Raw genomic sequence first — 27,988 nt, forward strand, 5'->3', positions numbered from 1 at the left:
TGTTGCAGCAACTGAAAGATGAGCTGGGCGAAGTGGTGGCCGAGATGGAAGCGATGGAGGGCGGTGGTCTCGCGGCCGACGAGACCAAGCCGTCGAACAAGGCGAAACAGACGTCTATCGGCCGTAAGAAGTTCAACATGGACCCTAAGAAGGGAATCGAGTACCTGATCGAGCACAATCTGCTGGCCCCGACGCCCGAGGACGTCGCCCAGTTCCTTTACAAGGGCGAGGGCCTGAACAAAACCGCGATCGGCGACTACCTGGGCGAACGACACGACTTCAACGAGAGGGTGTTGCGAGCGTTCGTCGAACTGCACGATTTTACAGACCTGATCCTGGTACAAGCTCTTCGACAGTTCCTTTGGTCGTTCAGATTACCCGGTGAGGCGCAGAAGATCGACCGGATGATGGAGTGTTTCGCGCAAAGGTACTGCCAGTTGAACCCGAACATATTCACCAACACGGACACCTGTTACGTGCTTAGCTTCGCCATCATTATGTTGAACACGTCGCTGCACAATCCGAGCGTCAAGGATAAGCCCAGCGTGGAACAGTTCATTTCCATGAACCGTGGCATCAACAATGGCGGCGACCTACCTCGCGAACTCCTTGTGGTGAGTGCAAAAGCTCGCTCTCGCTTTATCTGCGCTTCCTGTGTCATTTGTCTCTCTATGGGAACCGTTCCTCGAATCGTGTATAGCTAGCCTACAACGTCAGATCGCAGCCAGATCTTTTTGCTCGTACGACGATAAATAAAGTCATGCGATCTATGTTTAACGATAATTTACAGACTATCGACGGGGGACATTTTTGGATATTTTCTAGAATGCTCCATTATTTCTCTTCGTTGTTCGTTACAGCGTAATCGTACGAACCTCGAGCGACGATGAAAATGTGAAAGTTCCGAAGGTTAATTCGATCTTGGTTCGCTTTACTTTTCGCGTATGTGCCTCGAGATTTAATCTCGTTCCCACCTGGACTCGCAGTTTCACGTTTCGCGTTACAATTTTCGCCCGATATTCGTGTTTCGCGAAAAATGCAAATTCTCCTTGTTCCGCAAGCCGTGCCGCGAAAACATACACGAAAGATTTCCTGCAATTAGGGCAGCGCTGTTGGTGCAACGATTTTATTACGTGTGGGCAACCGTAATGATTAGGTGGAGCTCTATCACCGCAAATAAATAAAGGCGATACACACGTCGAAATTAGATCGCTATACTAAATCGTCGATAATAATCGGTGCACGTTCGACGTAATTCAAAGATAGGGCGCTATGAAATTCCAATTTGTCGTTTTTCTAAAATGCTGCACGTGCCATTAGAATATCGTTCGGAATATCGAGTTGGATCGTGTTTCCAGATGAGACTTGTATATTGCTTCGGCTGACTTTAATCAGTTCTATCGACGAGGAAGCAATCTTTACGATATTGTTTGCGGTTTAACCGAGTTATTGAAACATTCTGCGTTTATTCCCGTTCCCGTTTCCGATGACGTAAAGCGTATTAATCAGAAATTTCTGGTAAATTCCTGGCAAACGTTTGCGTCACGCGTAGATTCTCGTTTGACCGATCGATTCAGTCGTCCGCTCGGAGTATCTACACGGAGTTCGATAATCCAAATTCCATACGACTAGGATTTAATCGACTTATATTCCAATGAATATCGGACGATTGGCATTAAATGTTAGACGAACTGGTGCAAAAATTCCAAATTGAATAAACGAGCCGAGGATCGGCGGAGAAGGAGGCAAGTGGGTCTTAACAAACACGATAAATAACGCAATAGTGTGTGCAACAAAGGACGTACGTCATTCGCGTGCAGTGGCCGACCTTTCGTTCGTGTTATGTCGTGATGCACGCGTGTTTCCATCCGCGTGATCCATGGCCAGGATATAAAGCAATTGGCGCGCTTTACAAGTCGCCTCACAACCGGCGGATCGCAGTTATTAGAATGAACCTACTGACTAACGGGGAAGTCCGTTGCGGTGATTTCTTAATGGTAGATTTATGCAAAGTGGCGCGTTGCGTTTCACCTCGTCTCACCTCGTCTAATCGACGCGTTGCCGGATCGAAAACGATTCTAGACTGGCGATCATATGCAGCTGCTCTTATGTAAGCATAGATTTACCAGTTGCAGGATATCATCGATTTTATGTATCGTCTTCGACGAGCAGAATGGAATGCCGATACTGCCCCTGTCCAGTACATCGTTGATTTTCTTTCGTGCCATATAAACGGAGAATAAACGTTATAGTTCTCATTTATGCTTTGGCGATAATGGTTAAAGTGGATAATGGTTGAAGTTTTGTAAAAAATGAAACGAGTAGCTTCCTTTTCTCTTCTCAGCGAGATAGTCTCTTTTGCTATTTGCATCGTCTGGAGTAAATCGATTTGTACTTATAATATTATAACGTCGAATCCTTTTTGTATAATGTTCGCAGTAAGTGTTTTCTTACGGTTGCGAGAGACGTTTAGGAAAACTAGAATTTCCACTGACGACACGTTTGGCTCGCAGAAACTCGAATTTCCTCTAGTATCTTCCTCGTTGCGTACCGTCGAGACAAGCGATTCCATCGCACCGATTTATCCGAATTTTGAAACAACAATGAGAGATACGAGATCATATCTCTTGATTTCGAACAACCAAATGATTTACTCGCAAAGATCGTATAGGTATTTTTTTAAAAGCAGTACGTTACTTTTGCAGAGCTTATACGAAAGTATAAAGACGGAACCGTTCAAGATACCGGAAGACGACGGGAACGATCTGATGCACACGTTCTTCAACCCTGACAAGGAAGGCTGGCTCTGGAAGCAAGGTAATTCTTTCGTAGACTGTGTAACGTGCAATTCGACTTTTGACCCTTCTGACGTTTCCCTTCTCCCCTTCACCCGGTATGAATTGAAACGAGAAAACGTCTTTTGCGTGGCTGAGAGAAGGACGAAGAAAGAACGCTGCTCGAGCCATTGTTGATCGAATAATGTTGCGAATGTATCCCGGCTTGCATGCGATCCCCTTTCTTCCGGGGAATGTTACGAGTGCATGAGGATGTTAACCCTTTACAGCGGCGGATTTTTTTTTTAACAAATTTTCCATCGACCTTTCTTTGCAACAGGGAGAAAGCTTTTTCTCCGGTATACAAGTAGAGAAGAGTAATCGAGAGAAGATTGCATAAATAGTAAAATAGTAATTTTCGCCTAAAACGGAAAGTGATTCTAAAAATCGAGGAATGTTAAAAGAGGCTGTGTATAGTGAAAGTAACTTGTTCCTTTTCTTTAGGTAATCCTCTGTAGGTAAATTGGATTAGCGATCCACGAAGTTTCGTACATTTGGCTTAGTTATCCATAGATAGATAACACAGACTGGAGATGTTTCTTAGATTTTCTTAATGCCTGGAGCAGTTTGCTTACGAGATATGAAAAATACGTTTACCTACGGAGGGTTAAGTAGACCTGTCTGCTTTTTTGTTCACGTAGAGCTTGTAGCTTTCGACACAGTAAAGTAAAGTAAATACAAGTAAAGTAATGATCCGTACTGATTGATGTCGTAAAAGATACGTTTCTTGTTGCAAAGTAATCACAGGTGCAGGACTTAACGAACTTCTCACCCACTGAGAATACTTTTTACATTTCACATTGTACGTAACTTTCTGGTCTTAGAAATTTTCGTTATTATTTTATATTAATCTACATGGTAAATATTTTATATCAATCTAAACCGTTGAATCCTCTAAATTCCCAAGATCGTTGTTCGAGCTAACGCGTTCTCTATTGCCAACGTAGTTCCGCAAGTACACGCCACCCATGGCGCGTAAAGCGATCCGGATGGTTTCCACGATGTATGCGGGTATTCAAAGGCCTACGGGACGGACAAAAATACTCGCTCGATGCATCCGTACAAGGAATCGATCGTTAATAACCAGCCATAATCAAACGATCGATTCGCGATCGAGAACAGCCCATTCTCCGTGTACAATCGAAACCAGATGAGACGATAAGGTTGTCGCTGCAAAGGGTTACAGGGACGAGTGAGAACATCCTGGAACAGCGTTTCCCAAACTGTCCGGCCACAGAGGTCGAAAGCCTCGGTCGGGCGACTCGAATATTTTCACCATTATGCCCAAGCATTCCAAAGATACTGGCGGTGATTCGAGATACGACGCGTGACTGCTGGCATTCTATGTTCAGTCGCGCTGAAACGCAAAAATAGAATTTACAAATTGACGGACGTTGCCTGCCTCGTAATTACGTGTATTACGTTCATGCAAGATTTGAGGAAGGACGAAAAATGGGAAATACGTTTGGGAATCGTTGGTCCGGAAGCATTCCCCGACGACAACGAGACGAAAAACCCGTCAAAGTGTCTGTACTTTTCTTATATCGTATCGCTTTGTCCCTCTGCTGCCCTGACGGAGACAGCAGGTAAATAACGCAATTATAGTTGTGCATCGATCGTTAGCTTTTAAATCGTTGATGGTTGTTTCAGGCGGACGCTACAAGAGCTGGAAGAGACGGTGGTTCATATTAAACGACAACTGTCTGTATTACTTCGAGTACACGACCGACAAGGAGCCACGAGGCATCATTCCGCTGGAAAACATTCAGGTCAGAGAGGTGCAGGATCGGCACAAGCCGCATTGCTTCGAGCTATACGCCGCTGGCTCCGAGTTCATCAAAGCGTGCAAGACGGACAGCGAGGGAAAAGTTGTCGAAGGTACCTAACCGGGGATCCTAGATGAAAGCCTTAATTGATCGGTTCCGTGACCTACCACCCAATCCACTCGATTACGGCTATCAGCGCGTTTAATTACTCGAGCCTGCGCTATACTTGGACACTTTTAACAATCGTAGATTGTTGTAACTTCGATCAGCTCGTTCAAGTTACCTCTTTTTTTTGTACGTGGAGAAATCCTCATGGACACTCCGCTGTTGCAGTAATTGCGTAACAGCAGAGTAGTGTCGGACTCTTACCGACTAAGACTCTCCACGATGACCATTCAACGCGTATGACAGGGGTGCTCCAGCAACCACTTTTATGAATTAACTTCAGTTGCACCCCCCCTTCACGCGTTCTCTGTTCTAGCCAGTCCTAATATTTCCTGACTATTGAATTGGCCCAAAACTCCAAGGGCGAAAAATGGCTTCGGCGCGTCTCCTCTTCGTCAACGCCTCACGGAGCGGTCACCCATCCTAGACCGCTCCCGTGACCGCTGCTGCTTAACTTTCGTGATCGGCCGGGAACGAGTGTTTCCAGCGCGGCTAACGGCGTTGACCGGTCAAGTCACCTGAATTTAAGCAATTTCGCTTATCTGAACGAGAGTCAATCTGTCGAGGCAGAAGAGGCGAAATAACGCGTGAAAGTCGCAAGTTGTAAACGCAGTATTACGGCACGAATTATATGACTTCGATGTAATCAATTGGTCAAGAATATAATTATAAATGAAACGTTGATGCGTTGACGTGACTTTGGTTCTTATAATGGGTTAATGATTATCCTACGCGTGGGAACCATTAAGAGAATCAGCTAAGCGAATGCACATTGTTTTTTTTAAATTACGTATCAAAAGCATTACGCTGCCTTTTCTCATGCGTAATTTCAGCGTAGGAACGAAATGATCACTTGGAGAAAAAAATGCAATTTTAAACGCACGTTGGCTTCTCTAAATTGAAACCTGGAAGAGCCAGGGAATTAATAGAGCACGAAGGATAAAGAATTCAAGTATCGGTCGGGCAAAACGTCTTTCTCGTGTGAAACGATCGAATCCTATGCGTGTTGCGTTGCCATTTAACGCAGCCCTTTTTTTTCATAGCACGTCGTCGTGCTCGCAGTAATTACACCGGAATTGTAACTGTTGTTCTTTGCTCTTTACAGGCAAACACACCGTGTACAGAATGTCTGCGGCCACGGACGAAGAGAAAGAAGAATGGATCAAATGCGTGCGGTAAGTTGTTATTCATTCTGTGAATAATTCAAAGAAGACTTCCATTTCTGACTGAGGTTAGTGCTGCTTATTTAACGCTTCCGTGAATCTTTTACTGAAAATTGTGGACGGTTTGAGTTTATATAATTTACGCTTTTAATGGTCGAGGGTTTGTAACACGATTCTTCCTCTTTTTTGTTATTAAAAGTTTTTAAGCACAAACAACTTTTACACAAATATCGCAATTAATTTTATCAGTGATTTAATAAATTCAAATATTTCTACTATCGCCTAAAACGTATCTTTCGCTCGTAATGCAATCCAAATTCGCTTCTATAATTCGCAATTTTTTCAATTCTAGGCAAAGCATATCGCACAATCCCTTCTACGACATGCTTGCAGCCAGGAAAAAGAAGGCGCAAAAGACAAATGTACATTCGAAGAGTTAAACTTTACCATGGACACAGCTTCTAGAGAAGCCTGGCGAGACACAAGACTGTCTATTCACGAGCCTACGTTCCTATCAGGATCGTGAAATACAATCAAACTAATCTGTACGGAGCTCCATCCGACTGCGCTGATCTAGCAGAAGATATACAGATGTTCGCTTCACCTGTTGATGAATGTTCGTCAATGTAGTTTAAGCGACACGCAAGACACAGGGACAAATACGAAAGGAAGGGGAAAACGATGCTATTGATTGAGGATCGTTCGACATTATGTTTTGTATAAGAATTTACGCTGCGTTTTAGGGGCCTAGATGTGTATTATTTAAACAGATTTCGACGATAGACACGAAACGTTTCCCTAAAAGATGAACGAGTAGAAAGAGAGAGAGAGAGAGAGAGAGAAAGGGAGAGAGAGAGAGAAAGGGAGAGAGAGAGAGAGAGAGAAAGAGAGAGAGAAACGTTGAAAGCTGTAGTAACTTTGAAGGTAGTAAACCGTATACACATCCAACGATCTCGTCGACGGTGCTGGACAAGTTCGAATTAGACGCGAGAAGACTACTTTTTCTTTTCGTAGAATTCGCAAAAAGATAGGTAAAAGATGTTCTGAGGGAAGCTTCGGCGGAATGTTTGGGGAAGTTGATAGAAGAATATGACGCGTGTAGCTTATCGATCGATGGGATGATAGATTCGTCCAGAACAAAGAAGAGACAATTTTGGAAAGAGTGAAATCTTTCTTATTTTCTGGCAGCTTTAGAGAATTACCGAAGCTCGATATTGCTTCGAGCAATCCAAATATGCGTAAAATATTTATTTTATACGGAACCTTCGCGCGTGACAATGCCGTTTCGCGTTCTTTGCAAGGAAGAAAAAGAACCGGAGGTTCTTTACCTCCAACCGAAGGTGATTAGGAAGTGTGATGGAACAAAGACTTTACAAACAATTATAAACGAACAATTATAAACGCGAGAACGAATTGGTAAGACGCGTGCATTAATGTGATAGTTGTGTATTTATTTGAGAGAAGAATGAAAAGTGTATAGATAAGACTAGTTCAAAACGTTTCCTCGATATGCCAGAAATCATCTTAAACTGTACATTGTCGTACAGTTTGTAAGTATGGCATGTTAGCCAATTACGTGACAGTAGGCTAGAACGATTTGCGTTTTTTTCGTTTGAATTATATATATATAAATATAAATATATACATATATATAAATATACATATTACGCACGAGGCGCGTAACTTTGTGCATTATATATATCGCAATATAATAGTTATGATAGTACGCGAAAGTTAAATAGTAACTTGATAAGATCCAATTAAGAGCCTGCATCCTGACAGTATTTAAATTCTCGCAACAAAAAACTGAAATATAAGCTTAATTTACAGAAGCGTGGATCCGCGTTATCTACGAAATCCATAGATTTGTTATTATGCGTTAAAAATAACTTATTCGTCTAGGTTATTCTTCCTGCTTTTTCATTTTTAAATGATTTAGGCAAAGAAAAATATATCACGATAGATTTTTCGAATACATTTGGTAATGATTTTTGTAGATAACCGCAACCTTTTTTATATTTACAAAGTGTATCGATTGTCGCTAGTCAAGCTCTTTCTACTTATCGAGCCCTTTTTACAGGAAATAGCGCATTTCAAATGTTCAAATGTTCAAATGTTCAAATGTTTATTTGTAATTAAGTAGTTGCCGAAGCAGATTTTACACTACTCGCTATTGTTCTCCGATTCTAGTTTAAGAAATCGTACCGATCCGTCTTCGTGTCGCAATTTCTAAACGTAGGTCCATCTTAGCGATTACCTAGCGAGCTTAAATCATAATCGTACCAATACATAGAGGAAAGACAAGAAGATAAAAAGGAAAGGCAAAGATGCGGGTGCCTTTGAGATCTTGTTCAAGCTAGTCGTAACAATTAATCCGTCATATGCAAGGAGTATGTAATAGAACTCCAGGATTAATTATGTTCTCTTTTTTTTCTTGCTACATACGAGAGAGTCAGACATCGAAGAAGCCTTATTATACATACATTAAATAATGAAACGCAGAAGTAATTATATAGGGCCAAGACTAATAGGATATAAGTTTTTTAACGTCACGCTACTCATGGTAGGATGTATAACTGTTCTGCGAGACAGTAATTTGTACCCAATTGTAGTTTTCGAAGAAACGCACTATTTCTATTCGACTAATGGACAGACAATTGATTCGTGGTTACCGACCCGTCCTTGAATCATCTTTGTACAGACTATTTTCTCTTTTTTCTTTCCTTTCTTCAACTGCCTGCAACCACATTATACAAACAATTCGAGGGACACCACGTTGATCATTATTCGTCTGTAATATTTATCCAACAACGTCGATGATTCCTTCCTTCCGTAATGCTACAGTAACGATAGATGTAAAAAAAACTGGTCACACATTGTTAAGGAGTTGTGTAAAGTTAGTTTAGGAGAATTGCTTAACGTGTTCACATCCTTCATATCATGTTTCCTTGAAGAATTGTTTGTAGGTTGATGTAATATAATTTGTACTTTATTTGGGGAAAGATTGATTAATTACATTTACTACTACACCAAATTATTGAAATAACACGCTGATGTGCAGAGATGTAGAATTGTTCGAATACCTATTTTAAAAAGAGTAACGATACGACTTACGAGAAATTTTTTCATAAGAAATAAAGTGATAAAAAGAAAAGAAAAATCAACCCGAACAATGTGTAAAGTTATAATTTAATCTAAAATACTCTAATCAAAACGATTGATTGAATTCGAAAATAAGAGAGCACAAATTTTGTTTCTTGATGAAGAACTCGTCAAGTGATAAAAATGATGCACACTTGCAAGTAATAAAACTTGTGTATTAGTAAAGTGATTTATTCAATCTAAGAATTGTATAAAGAAAACTGTATTTTACAGTGCAGAATTGTATATTTCGTTGTATATTATTTTCACTCGATAATTGTTATGTATTCATACTGATCTGTGTACTGTATTTACGATCTTATATGTATTAATTTAAACGTAATTAATAAATATTTCCATTTCGTAAAAAATCTCGTAGACAACTATCTTTATTTAAAATAAATAAATTTAAAGATTGGAAAGTCTTTTTTGTACCTTTTTAACTAAATATACGATTATATATTTCCGATAGTTTTAATGTTTTTAATGTCCAATCAAAAATATAATGTACGTATGTATTATGACCGACGAGGCACAGACTACACGCGATATTCAATGCTTTGTCGTGAACCATGTTTGGGGTTCACCTGACCCCCCATATCATTTTCTTGTCGCATGCAACGTTATCGATTCAGTATAGTGTGAAATTACAAGTAACGTATAGAATAGAATAGCTTGCGAAGGAAATATAGAATCTTATACTTCTGCAACTGTTGAAACAGTGATTTTGTGCAGAACATGTTATATTCTTAACATTTTCTAGTTTAAATACGTCCCGACTGCATAAATTAATGTTCGTTTTTGAAACTATTAAGTGAAGTTATTTTTTATTTTCGAACTATTAAGTAAACTGAAAATCTGAGCTTTTTAAACAGTAATTTTTTAATGCGTTTTAATACAACTATCGAATTATTACAAATCGGCTTTTATTTTACTATTTTCTAACGAAAACATTTTTATCATCAATGGTACTGTAGGCGTTATAAATTCTCTAAAATGATCCTAGATGTCGTGGTGAAACGTTTGACCCATTTATCATTTCTTAACGTTTTCATTCTCATTGTTCGCTGTTTTTATGTGAAAAAAGTTTTAGTTTTATAAACCACTGTAAAATGAATATAATGCATACATTACGATTTAGCTGTCAAAGGAATATCCATCAAATTCGCCAATTTCACAAATGGTACGAATTATTATGTTGAAAATATGCAATTTAGTGAAACGTGATTGCATAACCTCACTTTTCTGGGTATCTTTAAACTACTATTTAATATATAAAATACAGTCCGAATAATTACATCAAAATGATGTAACACAGTATGATGAAACAAGTTGAATTGTAAAAAAATGATGTGTCTATTTTACAATGGTAGTTTTTGTAGTTTTAGAAAATGATCGTTCACACTCTCTTAATTTTATTTTAATTCTTATGTTTTAGTATTATTCAACAATCAGAAGTTGCAGCTGCTGCTACAGCTAATACAACTTCTGTGTCTGAGTCTGTTTCTACACAGCAAGAACCAGTTAATGCTAAAATAGAGATGATCGCTAATCACATTGTTTCCTTAAATCTTATAGAAGTAGCTCAATTGAGTGACTTACTTAAAAAAAGATTAAACTTGCCAGATGCACCTATAATGCCTATGGGTGGTTTTGTTGGTGCTGCACCAAAAGTAGAAGTATATATGCTGCTATTATAAGAATTTCATAAAGTTAAGAAAAATTATATACTTATACATATATGCATAAAAATTGTCTTGTTTCAGGAAGAGAGTGAAGAATCTCAAATAGTTCAAACTGCATTTACTATTAAACTTATTGCTTTTGATGAAAAACAAAAGATTGCTCTAATAAAAGAGATAAAGGCCATATTACCAGATTGTAATCTTGTTCAGGTAACTCTTTTGCCTTATATATTGTGTACAACAAAATCCTATCAAGTTCATTAAAATTTGTAATCTTTTTTCTATACAGGCCAAAAAGTTTGTTGAGAGTGTACCAGCTACAATCAAATCTGATATCCCGAAAGAAGAGGCTGAAAAGATAAAGGAAATTGTCACCAAAGTTGGTGCTACAGTTGAAATTGTTTAATTCCTTTATGTAAATATATACGGAAATTCATCTTTTATGGATTTAATAGAATTTTATAATAAAGTAAGCATTTACAATGATCCATTAAACAAAAATAAAACAATTCCACTATTTTTATCATTTTACCAACTTATTTTCCATGTTTTTGCGTACATTGTTCATAAATAAATCTTACAAGTAAAGATTAACATTTAAGTGTACATTTAAATTATGCTTTACACTATTGTTATATAAAAAATTTTAATAATTTTAATCATATAAATAATTTAGAATTGTACAGAAAACCATAATGTGAAATAAAAAACTGTGCATTTTAATATTCATTTATTTAATATTATCAATTGCATGTTTTCAAATAAACGTAATTTCCATTTCTGCAAATTCTAATAAAATCGGAAAAAACGACTAAAAAAATTTAATCGCGTTAATAAGAGTTGTTTCTTCGAACATTTGCAAATAACTAACATATTTTCAATATTCATTCGAAGTCCTTCGTTTAAATTAAAAGCACATGTATGTTAATAAGCTGATACGTATGCAAAGTACTGCATTTCAGCTAATCAGCGAATTGAACAACTGGCACTGCGATAAAAGCCGTATCGATAAAATAAGGACCGTATCAACTAACTAGTCGTCTTTTCTTTAATTACCAGTTAATGCCAGAAGAAGAATACAAAATACTTTTATCGAACCTAAAGTGTATCGCGTTTCGGGGGTATACATCTATATAAAATCTATTTTTAATCGTAGAACGGAAATTGTGGGAATTTTGCTAGTGTTCAGCGGCGGTGAACGGAAGTCGAATTGCGACGGTACTGCGCCACGACGACTATTGCCACGATGGCTGAGGAGACTGACACAAACGATAAAGCGACGATGGAAAGTATAGCGCAAAACATACTCGAGGTTCGTGTCAGCCGTGATCAAGACAGTGCGTGATAACGTAATAGTAGCTTTCGAAGTATCGAAAGAAATTTTGCTACCGACAATACCCTATTATCCCGGTCTTTTTCGATCATTTTGACAGGTCAGTACCGGAGGTGGGTCTACGTCGAACGAAGTAGCCGCATTAGAGTTTCAAGCCTCGCAGGTGATATCAAGGCTCGAGGAAGCTGTCGAAAAGGCAGCAGACGATGGCGGTACCACCTGGAACAATCCCTCTGGGTTCCTCTCGCAATCAAAAACTGCCGACGAAATATTAACTTTAATTCAGGTAGGTAAATACGACGCTAGCAGAAACCATTGATTCGCGGCTATTGGTTGTTTCCCTTAGATTTGCATGTTAATTGGTCGGTATAGCTCTGATTTTGGCGAATACTCGTCACGTGGCTCTATGATTGTTACGAATCGTTTAACTGTTCTTCTAGAATTGGAAGCCGCCGCTCTTTTTTCAATTATTTAAATTGAACGTATCTGCCAAAAAATGTAAAAATTTTCAAAAATTTTGACCCATTCATGTCAGGGCTTCAATTGAACGTATCTGCCAAAAAATGTAAAAATTTTCAAAAATTTTGATCCATTCATGTCAGGGCTTTAATTGAACGTATCTGCCAAAAAATGTAAAAATTTTCAAAAATTTTGATCCATTCATGTCAGGGCTTTAATTGAACGTATCTGCCAAAAAATGTAAAAATTTTCAAAAATTTTGATCCATTCATGTCAAGGCTTTAATTGAACGTATCTGCCAAAAAATGTAAAAATTTTCAAAATTTTTGATCCATTCATATCAGGGTTTCATTCTCACTTTTCATATATGATTTCGTGATGTTCTTACAAACATGTATCGATTTGTATTTATCTTTTATTGGATGTAGTAATAGATATATTAATTGTAATAGGTAAACATTATTCAATTTTCATTAAAATATACGTAATTTGAGTTACACTCACGACCATGTATTTATTATAATACACATATATTTCTTGTTCATACATATATATTTCTTGTTCATACACATATATTTCTATTTAGTGATTGTAATTATACTCTTGGAAAAACTTGAAATTTAATTATAAATCATGCTTACAGGACTTGGTAATTCACGAAGACGCTCCCCAACCAGTGAAAGATGATACAACGGAAACGGCAACGAGTCAAGTGACTACCTTACCAACATTAACAGAGCCAGCAAAATTAGCGTTAATCGCACACACTGTTTCTGCTTACGCGCTCGCACTTCCAAAATCGCATGCTCAGAGATTAGCTGGCCGATTGGCCGCAGATACAACCAGATGGCTAAGTCATATTTTCCGTTTCGTCGATTGCGCTTCTTCGTTTCACGAAGATCACTTGGAAGGTTTAGTCAGAGTGACCAGGTTGGCTTTACACAGGAAATATCCCCGGTATATGGAGGAAGGTTTCACCGCGCTTGCGGCCTCACCACCTTTAATTTACAGTTCTGTGGCCGCACCTTTAGGTGTGGTTCAACATCTGTGCAAACAGGTATATAAACTTAGAGTTTGATTCACAAAAAATGTGGGCGTATAACCATAGATTTGTGTTCTATTTTTTAGCTTTCTTTGCCACTCCATTGTGTAAGACCCATCCCCCATAACACAATGTTTGGATCGCGATATAGCATGGACGTGTCAGCTTTGGAACGCCGCCTCGCAGAAGACACGCAATCAAATAGCGTGACACCGCTCCTGGTATTGGCAGAGGCGGGATCAGTATTAACGGGACACTGTGACAATATCGCTAGATTGCGTGCAATTTGCGACAAGTACAATGTCTGGCTCCACCTTAGAGGTCATTCTTTAGCCGCGTTAGCGTTAAATAATTCTGCGAAGGATCTGGTGTGTTCATATTTAGTATTTATTTCATTTTATCCTTTAAGGTTAAAAGTGTGTAATATACGGACTTTTTCTTGATTTTCAGCCTTCGAAGATCGCAGATAGTGTTACGTTACCTCTTGGAATATGGCTTGGTATACCATCACTACCAGTAGTAGTATCCTTTTATACATATATACATTCGGTTGAAAAACTGTTTAGGTATTGTTGAAATTTTCTTAATGTATACATAGACACTGTATAGATTAACAGATACGAAAGGTGGTCGACCTACTCCAAGAGACACAACTTTGTCTCTGGTATCAGGTTTAATGACAGATTCGTTGTCAAGACGTTTACCGACTTTACCCTTGTGGGCCACTTTGCAAGTGTTAGGTAGAGATGGTGTACATAATAGATTAAAGAGATGCTTTTTGGCTGTGGAAGAATTATACAATAAAATTAAGAAATTTTCTTGCATAAGGATACTGGTAATTGATCCGAACAATGATATCCTGTTCCATAATTCGAATTTTCGTTCCAAATCGTACGGTTTGTTTTCCAGAGTCAACCACCTGGAGGAGAAACAGGGTCGTATACCATAAACGAGCTCCTAACAAACCCCGTGAATAATCCACAACTATTCGAAGCTGTAGCCAGTGCATTAGTGTTTCAATTTGTACCTGCAGACAGGGATCCACAGACAACAGAACGTGTTCCTCCTTATTACGATAAATTAAATTCCTGGCTAGGACAAATTCTTCAAAGAGACATTGAAAACGTACAAATAGAGCTGTGTGAAATAGAACATCATGGTATTGCGATTCGTATTTGTCCTCTAGAAAATCCAGACCAACCTCCTACGACCGAGGATATAGATAACGTAATAGCTTGTTTGGAACAGCAGATAGTGAGTATATTTTAAAAGTGACGGTCATATGCAGTTAAGGTAGTGACAATTATTTGTCAACTAACCACTGCCATTTGCATAATAGGAAATATTACAGGCAACGGTCGAGCATAAAGCAACGTTCGTGCGATTAGTCTCAGAGAATGACTCTTTACATTTGGTAGAAATGCCTGATTGGGCAGGTTTAGGCGGTGTACGATACGCACCTCCTACTTGGATCCACGTCATGACCGATCAGGCAAAAGAGGAATTGAACAGATTAAACACGCAATTAGTTGAAGCTTTACGGAACACAGACGCGGCATTTTCTCTAGGAGAAGGCGCCGACGGCTTAGCTTGTGTACGATTTGGTATGGTTACACAAGATACAGGTGAGCAAAGATTTACATTTCTTGTCCCACAGTTGATTTGAGTTTATCTAGCATGTGGACTTGAAACAAAATATAATTTTTCACAGATGTGGCCGAATTACTATCCTTAGTTCTACAAGTCGGTCAAAAAGTAGAAGCTAGCTCCAAGCTATTGGATACTATATCCGAAGTGGTGAAAAGAGGTATCGAAGCAGCACAGACGGACTTGGAAAGAGAAAATGCAGAAAAATTATGGCAAGAAGGTATTCTTAGACACGTGCCTGTCGTTGGAACTTTCGTCAATTGGTGGAGTCCACCCTCGAAAGAAACTGGAGTTCGTGGACGTAGTTTAAATTTACAAGCCGGTACATACTTTATTTACACGTTAAACTTCCTTTACGTATCCATAATTAATTAATTAGTCAATGACATATTTTTCGCATCCAGGAGTTGTCGAGAGTACAGAGAATATTTACAAATACCATATGCAATTGCAACCAAACTCCACGGTGATTAATGGATCTGGTGCTAGAACTCCACCACAGCCCCTTGTACAGACTCCAGTTGGCGCTGGTAGCCAAAGTCATAGTCGTTCATCGAGCCATTCCAGTTTACAGAGTGGAAAAAGTATCTCTGTAATCACAAATACCATACCCCACCCGCAGGTAAAAGAAGAATCCGGTGAGGTGAAGTCGTAGTAAACATTAAACGATACGATTAATCGAAGAAGATTCAGTTCGTTAAGTTCAAATCTCTGAACTTGACAAAGGAGCGATGCTCTAGGTGAAACGATCGAGCGTTTTCGGTAGAAGCTACCCTTTACATTCTCAGAGCACAGCAAAAGAATTAGCGTTTCTAAAGCGTTGAGGAGCTTAATAAATCGACAAAGGTAAAGCCACGCTGTCCTTTCTGTCGTTCTTTCTTCAATAAACTATTTTATGCTACTTTTCTGTCATCTTGGATTAGTCGTATTATTTTTTTCTATTTTATCCGTTTTATTACTTTCATCGACAATTTAATTTCATGGATACTAGCAAGATCTATCGAAGATGGCTTGTGTACTTATTAGACTGATAATAAGCAAAGATGTTAATCTTACTACGAGTTAATTTGATAACAAGTGATAACTGTTCCTCATTCATTAAAGTATTTCTCTCGTAGCACAATAATCAGAAGCGTATCTTCTTACTTTCATAACGCAACATGAAAAGAGTTCCCTTTAAATTTTTAGTTTATCGAATGAGTATCGATTTTACAATAAAACTACATAAATTGAACAGCTGACTATTTAAGTTTCCAACAACAGTGTTTTACATTGATATGTACACATACATTCTGAATAAGTTTATCAATCAAACTTAAATTTTTCCACATTTTACTTTACAGACTACATTTTTTACATTTTATTTGCGAGTTCTTTCTTCATGAAGCACAACATACATTAAGAACGGAAAAAAGACACATACATAATAAAGTCGCGATTGCTTCGAGCATTTAAAAAAGAAGGTATTACGCACGCGTTGTAAAATTTATTCGAGAAAATTAAGCTTTTCTTTAAGCATCTAACAAAGCGTGTAAAAAAAGAAGGAAAATCAGAACAATGTTCCGATATTAGAACGATAACCAAAGAGAGAGAGAGAGCGATAATGTAGAGTTACATTGAAGCAATTTGGATTGTTACGATGTAATAATGTGCAATTTGCAACGGAATAGGAATTACTTAGTTCTGTTGTGTTAAAAAACCATAAGAAATACGTTCACATTATTACAGTATTCGGTAAATTGTTGATAGCTACATTGAATGGAAAGAAATTAAATTATATGTATATTTATGTACCAAAATTGTTTTAATAAAGTACTGCAATTCAATAAATGATCTTAACATAACTTCAAGTTTTTGAGTGCTTTTTTAAATTGAAATTAATATTTTTTTAAAGATATAGAACATTTCCTTGAAAGGGACAAAGGAATTTAGATTGTTACATGTAATTAGGAAATTACGTATAGATGGCATTCAAGAGAATATAAGATGTAATTATTATATCTTTTTTTAACGACTTTTTAAAGATCCAGGACAATTTTCCATTGTTTCATCGATTAAAAATCAAACATCCATCTAAAAGGAGTATGCTTTGTACAGATTATACACCGTAGAGGGAGCAGTGGTGTTATTTAAACATAGACAACGGTGGATCTTATGTCTTTTTATTTTCTCTCTTCATAATATTCGTGTTACCATTACAATAGGAGGAATTAAGTCTGGAATATGGCAATTAGACGTAATTCGCAATGCACAAAAACGGTATCGATTAACGAGTTTCGTTTTGCTCTTTATATATGCCTCTCAAAGAATTCTCTTTACAATACACGCTTGAGAATGCATCTTTCCGCGCGTACAAAAACACCATAGAAATCTTAAACTTACGTAAAATCTCAATAGCCTCTGCACACTTTGTGACTAAACCTCTTTCGTACGTCGAGAGAGAAGAAACACAAGAACAAAGGGGCGATACCCTCTATTATTTTCGTGAATCGATATTTCCAAGGTCCAAAGATCTCAGTTGCACTTCATTTTCTTTCTTTTTGGTCGAACGAACGAACGAACGAACGTGTTCATCGATGTACACCGAACGATCGCGTTAAAATTTCTTTCATTCGAGTGCGTACATTATATCTTGAACTGTACAGTGTGTGCAATTCGGTGCGATATTTCTTTTTCCCAACAAATCGACTGTTTCTTAGCTGTAATTTATGCGTGTAAGATATAAAACGATTATTTATTAAATGTGATACTAATCGATTAAATGCTGTTTGATATTCGAATAGATAGTATTGAGAAGTTCGTAAACGATAATTTTACATTTATTGCTGAGATTTGATCCGTGAAATCATACACACTGTATAGTCTATTATACGAACAAAATTTATCGAATCTAAACTTTCTAGTTCTAAGTGGCGAATATTTCTCGCGCGATGTTTGCGTCGAACGAATATCAAGTTTTTCAGAATTTCAGTTTTAATTAAATTAAATTATCAACGAAAATTCGTCAATATCCGTGTTCGAAAGAAATTGTGATTATCGTGTTAAAGGATCTATTTCGTGTAAAGAGAACGTGCGCGTTCCAACAAGACATTATCTCATTGGAAAACGACACCTTTCGAGAATCGATCGTACATTCGTCATGGATCCAGCTTTGGAAAATTAGCCCTCGTGAAAATCGAAACGTTATATCGTTCGATAATCTTGACGTTTGATTTGTTTTTCCTTATCATCTAATCTCATTAAAGGTTCTTCGTTAAATTAATTAAAAAGTTTCATAGGCCAGAACAATGCACCGATTAGAGAAGATTTTTTTACGTCCTATATTCGTACTATATTTCCACTATATATATCAACGCTTCTGAAAATAATTAGTTCTCTCTCGCTCTCTCCCTATCATACATTCGTACACATATAACTCTCTTTCACGCCACTTACACAGTATCAAAATGATGCGAAAAATTAAATACGGTTGTACTCATCGGAAAAAGTGGTTCTCAATTTGATCTCGTGCAGGTTGCTGCTCGATACAATGATACAAATTGACAAAGGATTAGAATTAAAGTTTCGTCAACGACCATCTAGACTACGTGCACGTATATTTAGAATTTATCGATATTTTCGAGTCTCTCTCGCGAATTCGTGGATCTGCCCTCCTCTTTGAGAGACGAGGATTTACTCAGACTTTCGTGTCAGGCCGATTCTGATTAGAACATACAAAGATATTTTCGAGAAGAAAATACAAGATAGTCTTCCCTTTTTATCATACGATCTTCTCAAATCGTGTAAAGATATTTGTTTCGTAAATCCGGAAAATACCGTGTTGATCCCGTTTGCGCGTTTTTTTAACAGTCTTGAAGACGACAGAGACTGGTCAAGGTTTTTCTTTCGACTGTCTCGCGTCGACTGTGTTCATACAGTGTCTTTCTACGTTAATTCTTTATTCTTTGCTCCCCACTTTTGTTTAATCTACTAGAACTTAAATACTCTATCATTTGATTAATTAAAAATTTTAAATAATACTCGATACTCTCGATACTGAGCGACAACGATGCGATGGAGTCAATAAAATATACGATAGAAACTAAAAATACTTTTTATTTTTAAATTATTCGCAAAGAATCTCGAGTTAATCTTTATTAAAATAAGACGAAAATAAAAATATATACACTTTTACATAAAAAGATATTGCAGTATACAAGATATATATATATATATAATATATATATAATATATATATATATATTATATATATATATATTATCCAACCCCATCGTACCAACCGAAACTCAAAATTGACATATGAAGATCATCGTATGATGTCGCTCGTGTTTTGCTTCACGTACTCGAGATTACTAACTTCGCTTAAAATCTAAGAACGACGAGAAATTCATTTGGATCCAAAGATTTCCCTTGCCAGCTAAATTCTTCCTCATCGATAGTTAATTAAGTAGAATATTTAAAATTAAGGGAAATACATCAATTCAAGGTATAACGAACTCTTCTAAAAAAAAACGTTTGAAAAATTGAGCCATGTGGAAAGGTTTTGGCAAGAAACTCTGTCGTATGCAACTGCCGGACAAAGTCGAACGTGTACGAAAAGAAAAACCTTTGTTTTTCTCACTGACTAGGATGTTCCTTTTCTTCGATAAATTCAAGAAAACGAAGTTCACATATACACACACATACGCACGCTCTAATTCGTTTCCGATCTCGTTCGTCGATTCGATCTTAAGATTATGATCAATTAATGACTAAATCTATGTGTCGCTATACTCTATGCACTTTATGCACTTTAATAAATATTACAACTATGTACAATGGATCAAACGTGTTTATACCTAATCATGCTTTTTCTACCTACACCGTTTCTATGCTCGTTGCGAACAGTGAACGTAAAATCGTATTTCCTCCTCTAAACTCTCTTGATAATATCGTGTAAACGTAAACGAATAATAAAACATTTCTTCGGTAATGGCGGCTCTCCTTCTCAGCGATATCGCCGCTCGTTTCCCCTCCCTTGTTCCTCCTTACAAGCGAAGAAACGATAAGAAACGAAAGAAAACGGCAGAGGAGAACGATATTATCTCTGTGTAAAATTTGTAACACCTAAATTTAAGTTATATCACACGTACATCTTCTTGTTTCTTCTTCCTTTTTCATTCCATTCTTTTTTTTTTTTTTTTGTTCTTCCTCGCATTTCCTCGGCAACCTTATACGCCTATCGTATTACTGCCTATTTACACACGTTTTCGCTGAATAGGATGCGGAATATAAAGTCGTCCGCTGGTTCGTTGCAATTATCTTCACCAATCGCGAATGATCTCGTTCGGACACCTTCAACTAGGAGTACCGTTACAAGGAAGACTTTGCGCTCCGCAAATAATTCAATCTCGACTTTTTGCTTTATTTCCTATTCGGTTGAAAATCACCGATATTACGAAAACTTTGTTCTGATCGACGAGAATACCATCATCGTGCAACGATAGTTGCTTCCAGTATATTTGCGAATAATCTCTCAGTGAACTTTTTAAACAGTAAATATATAAAGAGAAAGAAGAGAAAAAAATGTTCTGACTGTCGATAATTCCTTCGTTCAAATTTTATGATATAAGTTAACATCGTGTGTGTGTGTGTGTGTGTGTGTGTGTGTGTGTGTGTGTGTGTAGGCGCGCGTGTGTGTGTGAATCATAGATTAATTGGTATTCTCATCGATCTATCCTTCAAGATCCCAACATCCCTCTGGCTCGAAGGATAAATTCGTGAAATGCAATCTGGATACTCGATATCGATACACCAGATGATTCTAGAACTTTCGTCACATATAAAAAATGAAAAAAGACCTGACGTACATAACGCTTGCGCTTTCACCGTGTTTGTACTTAAAAACGTATGCTTGCCTGAGTATTGGCAGAATTTTTTGTTTCTTCTTTTTAATCCGTTTCTTCAACGGTTATCGTTAGTTTTCTCGTTTCGGTTCATCGTGATGTATTTTGCGATAGAAATTCACGAACACTCATCGTCTCGTTGCGAACTTTAAATATTAACGTTGATAAATATACATACACATATATATATAATATATAATATATATATTTATATATATATTTATATATTCATATCACTCGTTCTGTATTTCGTGCGGTAACTTCTTATGTTAATATGTATATACTTATCTCGCAAACGTATAAACTGTATACTGAGATGGTTCACCGAAAAATCAATGATAATTCTGTCTCGTGCTTTCTTCGATAAAAAGTATACAAAAGTATATAAAAATCGTGTCGTGGAATATCGTTTACATTTGGTATAATCGCCGTATAATTCGTGTAAAAAGTTGTTCAAAAAGTTTCACCTTTACAGCTCGGTACGATATAGTTAATTTAAAAGGAGACGGAACTGAAATGTCGGAATGAGATGACTTTGCGTGGGCGAGTAACGATGCACGTAGCTTAGAACGATTATATATAAGAGAAAGTAGTAGGCCACGATAACGACTAAAAATTAACAGCATAAATTATCTCCATGAACATGAAACGTTCAAACGGAACTTAACAAATTTCCAGCATCTTCAAAGATGCCTGATAAACGTGTTCTCTGCATCTTCCTTGTAGGCGATTTATACATACTAATACTTTATGTATACAGTTGTGCTTTCTTGTGTGATGTTAATGAAAATGAATAATTAACAAGCAATAATAAATATGGCAATCAACTTCTTTGTTCGCATAACCTATCATTCGTCTGCTCGATCAAGAAGCAATAATCATTTACAGAATAAACTAACGTAGAATGATAAGAATAACTGTACATGATATACAATTACGAAGTCTCGGGCATACAAGACTTCGCAGGTCTAAATATTCATTGTTTCGAACAAATAAACGATAAGAAGAAAAGTGATCGTATTAGTGTTCTCCAAGTTTCCACAGGACAATTCCATATAGTAATATTCATGTAAATATACTTCGATTATCAATGTAAATGAATCCTTTTTACCTTTTCTAATCGCTTTTCAATTTCAGCGCGAATTTTTACAATGCGGTATACATCATCCCGCTGGTGATCTTTCCGATTCTAAAATTCTTTTTTGCCCCCATTTTTCCTAACTCACATTACTCGCCGACCTTCTCGATTGGGTCGCCACTCCTGCTTGCACAACTATCTTCGTCGAAACTCTTACACGTTGGTATAGCAATTCCTTTATTGTTTTTCATCCTTTTCGTTCGTGAAACTGATGAGAAATATTAAATGTGCGAATGGTTATCGTATAGTTACAAAACATGTATGATCTTACTCTTTCTCCCCTTTTGTTTTGATTCCCCGAAAATTCTGAATATCGTTGCGGAAAGCATGGGTGAAAACTCTAGCTCCGCAGTTTCCACCGATTGTACTCTTAAAACGTAGACCCTTTATGAAATCTTACGTTTAAACGTATATAAATGTTCGTGATTCTTATCAAAAGTTACCAAACGGTTGAGCCATTCTTCTTCGGGTTTAGCGTATAAAATAAGAACGCATATATGAAAATATGCACGTTGGTGCTTGGTCGCTTTCAAAAGGAGTCCCTTGGGACAATGATATTGTGCATTGACGATTTAAATTTTTTAATAGACATTCAGTGAAAGTGACCACAGCGAACTTTCCATCGGACGATATTCCAAAAATCTTAATAATGGCAGTTTTTATGCGTTTGGTGTGTCGTTTGATTTTATAACTCTGTTACGGAGTACAAATTGGGATCGCTACCCTGTACTTGACTCAACGTCGCCACCGTTGACTTGTTTTCTTGTCTCGATTGCGCTCGATTGTACGTTCCGTACATATTTGGTACAGCATTGTTTTGCGTCGTACCGTTGAACTGATTCCTAGTGAAATTTCTATCTAATGTTCGCACCTGATCTTGCATTTGGTCTTGAATCCGAATGTTTGGCGTCTTGTTTCGCACCAGGGATCGAAACTGATTCATATTGGTCTGCGAACGAGACTCGAACTCCCAGGTCGGTTGACTACTGGGATTTGGTGGCAACGGGCGATTCTGATTCCAAGCTGGAGTCGGGCCTCTTTTTAGATTCGCTAGATTCTTCGGGTCTAGAGTCTGTGTTTTGCGAGAGTCTTGGAACGTGGCCAGATGAGCAGGTCCGTGAGAGTTGTGAGACAGGGTACCGGTGAAGGACGCCACGCTTGGTGTCCAAGGTGGTTCTCTACCTACGATTCCAAAACAGAATCTTCATTTCAAAATTTGAAACTTGTATTTAAATTAAAGAAAAGATTAACGGTGAAATTACCGGGCCCTGCGGGGGCGTGCCCTCAGTAAAAGTCACTGGACTCGAGGGTCTTGCATTGTTTGCTCAAAGTCGCGTACTGGCCAGGTTGATCTCCGAGCCCAGAACGGTGCTCAGCTCGTCCACCTGTCGATTGCTGATTATGCTGAGACGATTTGTGATCCCCGCCTCCTCCGCTCCCGTTAATACCCCCACCTCTGTAAATGGCAAATCGAAACGAACAAAGTTGCAGCATTATCTTTCTCTCGGACGGTTCTCTGATGTCTAATTCCTATCAAGAAAACTCTGTATCATTCGTTCATCTCGTAAAATAATCTAAACATGAACGTCATGAAAAATGAAAACACGCGCAAAAGCATACTATCGCTAATGTTTTCATATATAGAAAAAAAGGCAAAAACGAACTCTCTTCCTTGCTTTAAACATCGATTAGAAAAAGTAATGGAGAAAATTGAGAAACATATCTATATGAATATTTAAAAAAATTTGAACTGACAGAATGCTGTAAGAACACCAAAGAGGAAACCAAACGATTGTACAGTTATTGTCCTGAAATATAATTGGCGATAACCATGATTAATTCGTCTTCAAGCGATTATGTGATTTCGTTCATTTCATTGTAAAGGTTGAAAGATCAATAGCTGTACCATATTGTTTGCATTATTGCCACCAGAGTGTTGTGAACAATTAAAGCAACATTCAGACCTAACATAGTATCTATCGACATAAACAAATCACATCGTAAACCGTAAACTGAATTGATTCGACACACTGGTAAAAATAGAAAATTAATGCATCTCATAAAATCCAATAAAAAACACATCGTCTATGTAAAGCGAACAAGTAAAGATTTGATGTAACATCAGTACGTTCGTTAATATGAAATAACTATGTAATTCACAATTGATCCGTTTAAAATTTCATGGTTCTCACATCAAGTCTTCAATTTGATGACAGTTATGAAACGGGATTAAGTGCCAACTTTTTGTACTAAACTTAATTTAACACCCATCGCATGATCCGAAAGAACAATCGTCATAAAACTAAATCCCACTTCAAACCGCATCGTAAAATTAATTTGACGAACTGTCGCAGTTCACTTAACGTTCAACCTTTATCGTATTAAATGCAGCTCCATAATTACCCCGTTTATGAAGCTGAAGTTTAATAATCTGGTACTACTTAAATTCACGTTCTTACTAGCCCACTTACGGTCTTCCCATTAACTCGAAATTATGGCTTGATAACTTCCACGCTAATAACTATCTTCGTTGAGCGTTCTCCCCTAAACCGACGTTTACTTGAGCAACCGGAAGGTTCGTGTACGATAAAGGTAGACGACAGCTAATAAATGAAACCGAATAAAATCTCATGCACAAACTTTAGCATGCTCTCGTGCAGCTGACGTGCTCGAGCAGTCGCAGTAGCGTAGGACGGCGGGGGCGGCGTTAGCAAGAGAGGCTGCTTAATGGTATTTTGAGTGCCATGAGCATTCGGATAAAATACAGAAGGGGCTGTAGGCGGGTACGACCCTTGGCCTCGAAGGGTCCGCGCTGCTATCGCCTGCGAAGCTGCCGATGGCGGTAGATACGGGTCCTGCTCATCGACTTGATGGTAATCTCTTCTAGAACAAAGTCCTCGTTAATCATACTCCGCGCGTTGTATCTTTTAGTTGCGTTAAACGTACACACTCACCGCTTTCGAATATAGATCCAAGTGTGAGAGTCTACCCAAACTAGCACGGTGAAGAACAGTCCCGCGGCTAAGCTCGCCAACAGCATGAAAGTTAGTCCGTATCTGAAGAATTTCAACGGTGTTACGGTATTTCTTTAATTACATCTCGGATAGTTAATGGAGTGCTTTAACCTTCCGCGATCAATCATTTCGCAGCAGGTAAACAGTTTACACAAAATACCATAGAAACAACGCGATCGATAGTTTGAATCGTACATTCGCGTTTCGTATCATTCTGAGAATTTATGATACATGTACATATATAGTTACATCAATTTCTCGTGGCCCTCGTTAAATAGCGAAAGAATAAAAAATAGTGCCAAACTCACAATCCTAAATGACATAAGCTCTTCGCGGCATGAACGTATTGTTTGTGAAGAGGCTTGCAATCAAGTAACGTCGTTAATCCTGACATGAGCTTGTTTACGGTGTTCACGTCGATCGAAAGGCTGGTCAATTTCGGCTGCAATTGTTGTTCCTTGAATAGTTCCAGTGCCAACCTGGTCACGGTACTCATGTTGTCTCTCATGTTGTTTGCCGCGATTTGACCGTCGTTTAATCTCTGGCTGAATGGATTATTGCGCGTGTTCTCACAATGCGTGTAATACGAAAGAACCTCGGAGGCTAGAGTGGCCGGTACCGCTCTGGTTAGGTAACCGTCTGGGGACACGCAGAGATCACCTAAGGCCACTGAAGTTGCGAGATACAGCGAAGCCATCAACCACGAGACTATCACCGCAAATAATCCAAACACGGAAAATCTGAAAAGAAGATTTCAAAGCGAACGATTATTACAGTAACCAGAACTAATCGATCTATTATTCCCATATTTTTCAAACATTTCTACTTGATATTTATTCACATTACCGTGAAATACTATGAAATATTATCGTATCGTGTTGTCGAATTATGTTCAAAGCGATTCTCATCCTATCTCTAACTTTTAACATCGTCAAGACGTTTCTGAAATTTACTGATGTAAGATTACCATCGTTCGTTCGTTCGTTTGCAGCTGCGAGAAGGCACAAAAACGTAGTAATTTAAGAGAGTTGAATCCAGTCGGACAGGAGAACCCTGTTTTCGCACGGTTTTTGCCAGACATACGAAAGAAAAGAAACACGTACGTTATGAGAACGCATCTGGAATGTCGCGCAACTCCGACGACCAGCACCACACAGAGGACGAGTAGCGCGCTGAGAACGGCCATGGTGACGGGCCACCTTAATTGCTCTATCTTCTCTCCCATCCCGATCGCGCCAGCCAAGCTGATTCCACTCAACGGTTTTCGAATTTCGAAGCTGCGGTTCACGGCGATGTTCGTGTTTTGCTTCATGCTCTGCAGAGCGGCCAACAGCAGACCGAGCATGGTTTTATTGCTGACGGGGGCATCGAAATCGTCCCCCAAGGCAGTCAACTGTAGCTGCACCTTCTTCTTCAATGTCGTCTCGATGGTGTCGGTCTTGAAAAGCAAATACCTTTTAAGTGATTTCAACCGCCAAGGTAATACTCACAGTGTTAACGGGATAGCCATATTTAATAGGGTAATTTGTGAGAATGAAGCGAGCATAAAGGTGACAAATGAAGTTTATCCTCTCGCATGGCAGACAATCACATTGGCATAAGTCAAGATTTTGAAAATTTGGATTTAATCGCCTATTCAAACTAAATGAATTTATTATAATGTTGAAGTTTTTTTTTATAATAATGAAGATAGAACGCTATTGCACGAAAAATGGCACCGTGGATCGTCTTACATCTTTATTGTGCTCGATCTTGCGAATGTCCAATAAAATCACGCTATGCTATAATTCCAAAACTGATAAAAAAAAAATGTTTTCTTCCTTTACCGCGGAAATAATTGAAGTAATCGCTAGTTCTAGGACACGAGTGATAATTCACTCGCCGAATTCTTTAAAAACGAAGTTAATCCCGTTTACGGCGATTCGGTTAAATTAAGTCCGTCAGATAAAGATCTTTAATTAAAAAATGGAATCTCCTTGGTGGCTGGAAATCGGATTATTTATCACGAGACGAGTCTCTCTTCTTTCAGGTTTATTTCCATTACGGTTGTCCGCAAACTCCTCGCTATTCTTGACCCGAATTAAAAGCGCTAATCAAGGAACATTTAAATGTAAAAAAGAAAAAGGAAAAGAAGACAAGACCGTGAACTAATTATGAACGAGTTGCAGCTCTATTTTTTCGGTTAAAGTGTAAACATGAATGTACGAACGAACAAGTAGTAATAAGAAAGTTGAAGTGGACGAGATGTTTCCTTCGAGAAGCGACTACTGAAGATGAACGGAACGAAGGTTTGCAGTCGTTGAACGTCGCTAGAGAGCAGAAATAGTAGGAAAGATCTTTCTTGCATTACGTAGTAAGATAACATTCTTCGTTTCCTTTATCTTTCTCTAAAAACAACGTTTTCTCCAAATGATTTAATTTAATTTATAAATACGATAAAAAAAGATAAAAATAATGCATAGATCGAGTAAAACATCAACCAACGAATTGAATTTCGAAAGAACCAACAAATCTACTCCGATTAATTATTTCATTGCACAACATAAACGTCGCTATCTTAAACATCCATAATTTGTTCTTCCAAGTTCGCCATTGATTTCGAAGCATCGATTATCATTCTGAATCGACATATTCGCCTATGTAATTGGAACGAGGCAAATAACGATATCATCATCGGAGCGTATCTAATTAGAATCGGGCAGGAGGACGTTTGAGA

At 37.9% G+C, this 27,988-nt stretch overlaps 4 protein-coding genes across 13 annotated transcripts in view; 3 read left to right on the top strand and 1 right to left on the bottom strand.

The window, feature by feature from the left end:
• step (cytohesin steppke) overlaps window positions 1–9,260 on the top strand; it is a 60,316-nt gene extending 51,056 nt beyond the window's left edge. For all 6 annotated transcript variants that reach the window (XM_033328010.2, XM_076620225.1, XM_076620216.1 and 3 more), the window contains 5 exons: window positions 9–614; window positions 2,706–2,817; window positions 4,485–4,712; window positions 5,871–5,940; window positions 6,281–9,260. In XM_033328010.2, coding sequence (XP_033183901.1) covers window positions 9–614; window positions 2,706–2,817; window positions 4,485–4,712; window positions 5,871–5,940; window positions 6,281–6,368 — 1,104 coding nt within the window. In that variant the 3' untranslated portion in view covers window positions 6,369–9,260. The remainder of the gene's footprint in view (window positions 1–8; window positions 615–2,705; window positions 2,818–4,484; window positions 4,713–5,870; window positions 5,941–6,280) is intronic.
• Window positions 9,261–10,094: 834 nt separating this feature from the next.
• Window positions 10,095–11,275, top strand: mRpL12 (mitochondrial ribosomal protein L12). The gene is made up of 4 exons (XM_033327722.2): window positions 10,095–10,252; window positions 10,508–10,748; window positions 10,836–10,964; window positions 11,044–11,275. The coding sequence occupies exons 1-4, from the start codon at window positions 10,182–10,184 to the stop codon at window positions 11,158–11,160; spliced, it is 558 nt and encodes a 185-aa protein (XP_033183613.1). The 5' UTR covers window positions 10,095–10,181; the 3' UTR covers window positions 11,161–11,275.
• Window positions 11,276–11,769: 494 nt separating this feature from the next.
• Window positions 11,770–16,469, top strand: LOC117153380 (putative pyridoxal-dependent decarboxylase domain-containing protein 2). 3 transcript variants are annotated; one of them, XM_033327378.2, is made up of 10 exons: window positions 11,770–12,066; window positions 12,188–12,373; window positions 13,190–13,603; window positions 13,675–13,956; window positions 14,039–14,110; window positions 14,187–14,423; window positions 14,498–14,842; window positions 14,940–15,213; window positions 15,300–15,557; window positions 15,640–16,469. In XM_033327378.2, exons 1-10 carry the CDS (start codon window positions 12,001–12,003, stop codon window positions 15,888–15,890), a joined length of 2,385 nt encoding a protein of 794 aa, XP_033183269.1. In that variant the 5' UTR covers window positions 11,770–12,000; the 3' UTR covers window positions 15,891–16,469. The 3 variants fall into 3 exon arrangements, with proteins under 3 accessions (XP_033183269.1, XP_033183268.1, XP_033183267.1); XM_033327377.2 differs by having other exon boundaries at window positions 11,771–12,066; window positions 14,048–14,110; window positions 14,928–15,213; XM_033327376.2 differs by having other exon boundaries at window positions 11,772–12,066; window positions 14,928–15,213.
• Window positions 16,470–17,381: 912 nt separating this feature from the next.
• The window catches only part of tty (tweety), a 46,062-nt gene continuing 35,455 nt past the window's right edge, over window positions 17,382–27,988 (bottom strand). For 2 of the 3 annotated variants that reach the window (XM_033328092.2, XM_033328093.2), the window contains exons 4-9: window positions 26,376–26,710; window positions 25,581–26,012; window positions 25,213–25,314; window positions 24,899–25,141; window positions 23,521–23,714; window positions 23,302–23,440 (exon numbers count right to left, since the gene is read on the bottom strand). In XM_033328092.2, coding sequence (XP_033183983.1) covers window positions 23,543–23,714; window positions 24,899–25,141; window positions 25,213–25,314; window positions 25,581–26,012; window positions 26,376–26,710 — 1,284 coding nt within the window. In that variant the 3' untranslated portion in view covers window positions 23,302–23,440; window positions 23,521–23,542. Of the gene's footprint in view, window positions 23,441–23,520; window positions 23,715–24,898; window positions 25,142–25,212; window positions 25,315–25,580; window positions 26,013–26,375; window positions 26,711–27,988 lie in introns of all 3 variants that reach the window. The other variant, XM_033328095.2, reaches the window with a different exon arrangement.

Source organism: Bombus vancouverensis, chromosome 1 (genome assembly GCF_051014615.1).
Source record: "Bombus vancouverensis nearcticus chromosome 1, iyBomVanc1_principal, whole genome shotgun sequence".
NCBI classification, from domain to species: domain Eukaryota; kingdom Metazoa; phylum Arthropoda; class Insecta; order Hymenoptera; family Apidae; genus Bombus; species Bombus vancouverensis.

What these genes read in the sequence shown, in the direction of transcription:
- mRpL12 (XM_033327722.2), top strand. Translation starts at nt 10,182, where the DNA reads ATGAATATAATGCATACATTACGATTTAGCTGTCAAAGGAATATCCAT. An exon ending in ATTCGCCAATTTCACAAATG is followed by an intron (nt 10,253 to 10,507) that starts GTACGAATTATT and finishes CTTATGTTTTAG; the next exon opens with TATTATTCAACAATCAGAAG. An exon ending in GTGCTGCACCAAAAGTAGAA is followed by an intron (nt 10,749 to 10,835) that starts GTATATATGCTG and finishes GTCTTGTTTCAG; the next exon opens with GAAGAGAGTGAAGAATCTCA.
- LOC117153380 (XM_033327376.2), top strand. Translation starts at nt 12,001, where the DNA reads ATGGCTGAGGAGACTGACACAAACGATAAAGCGACGATGGAAAGTATA. An exon ending in AAATATTAACTTTAATTCAG is followed by an intron (nt 12,374 to 13,189) that starts GTAGGTAAATAC and finishes TCATGCTTACAG; the next exon opens with GACTTGGTAATTCACGAAGA. An exon ending in TTCAACATCTGTGCAAACAG is followed by an intron (nt 13,604 to 13,674) that starts GTATATAAACTT and finishes TCTATTTTTTAG; the next exon opens with CTTTCTTTGCCACTCCATTG.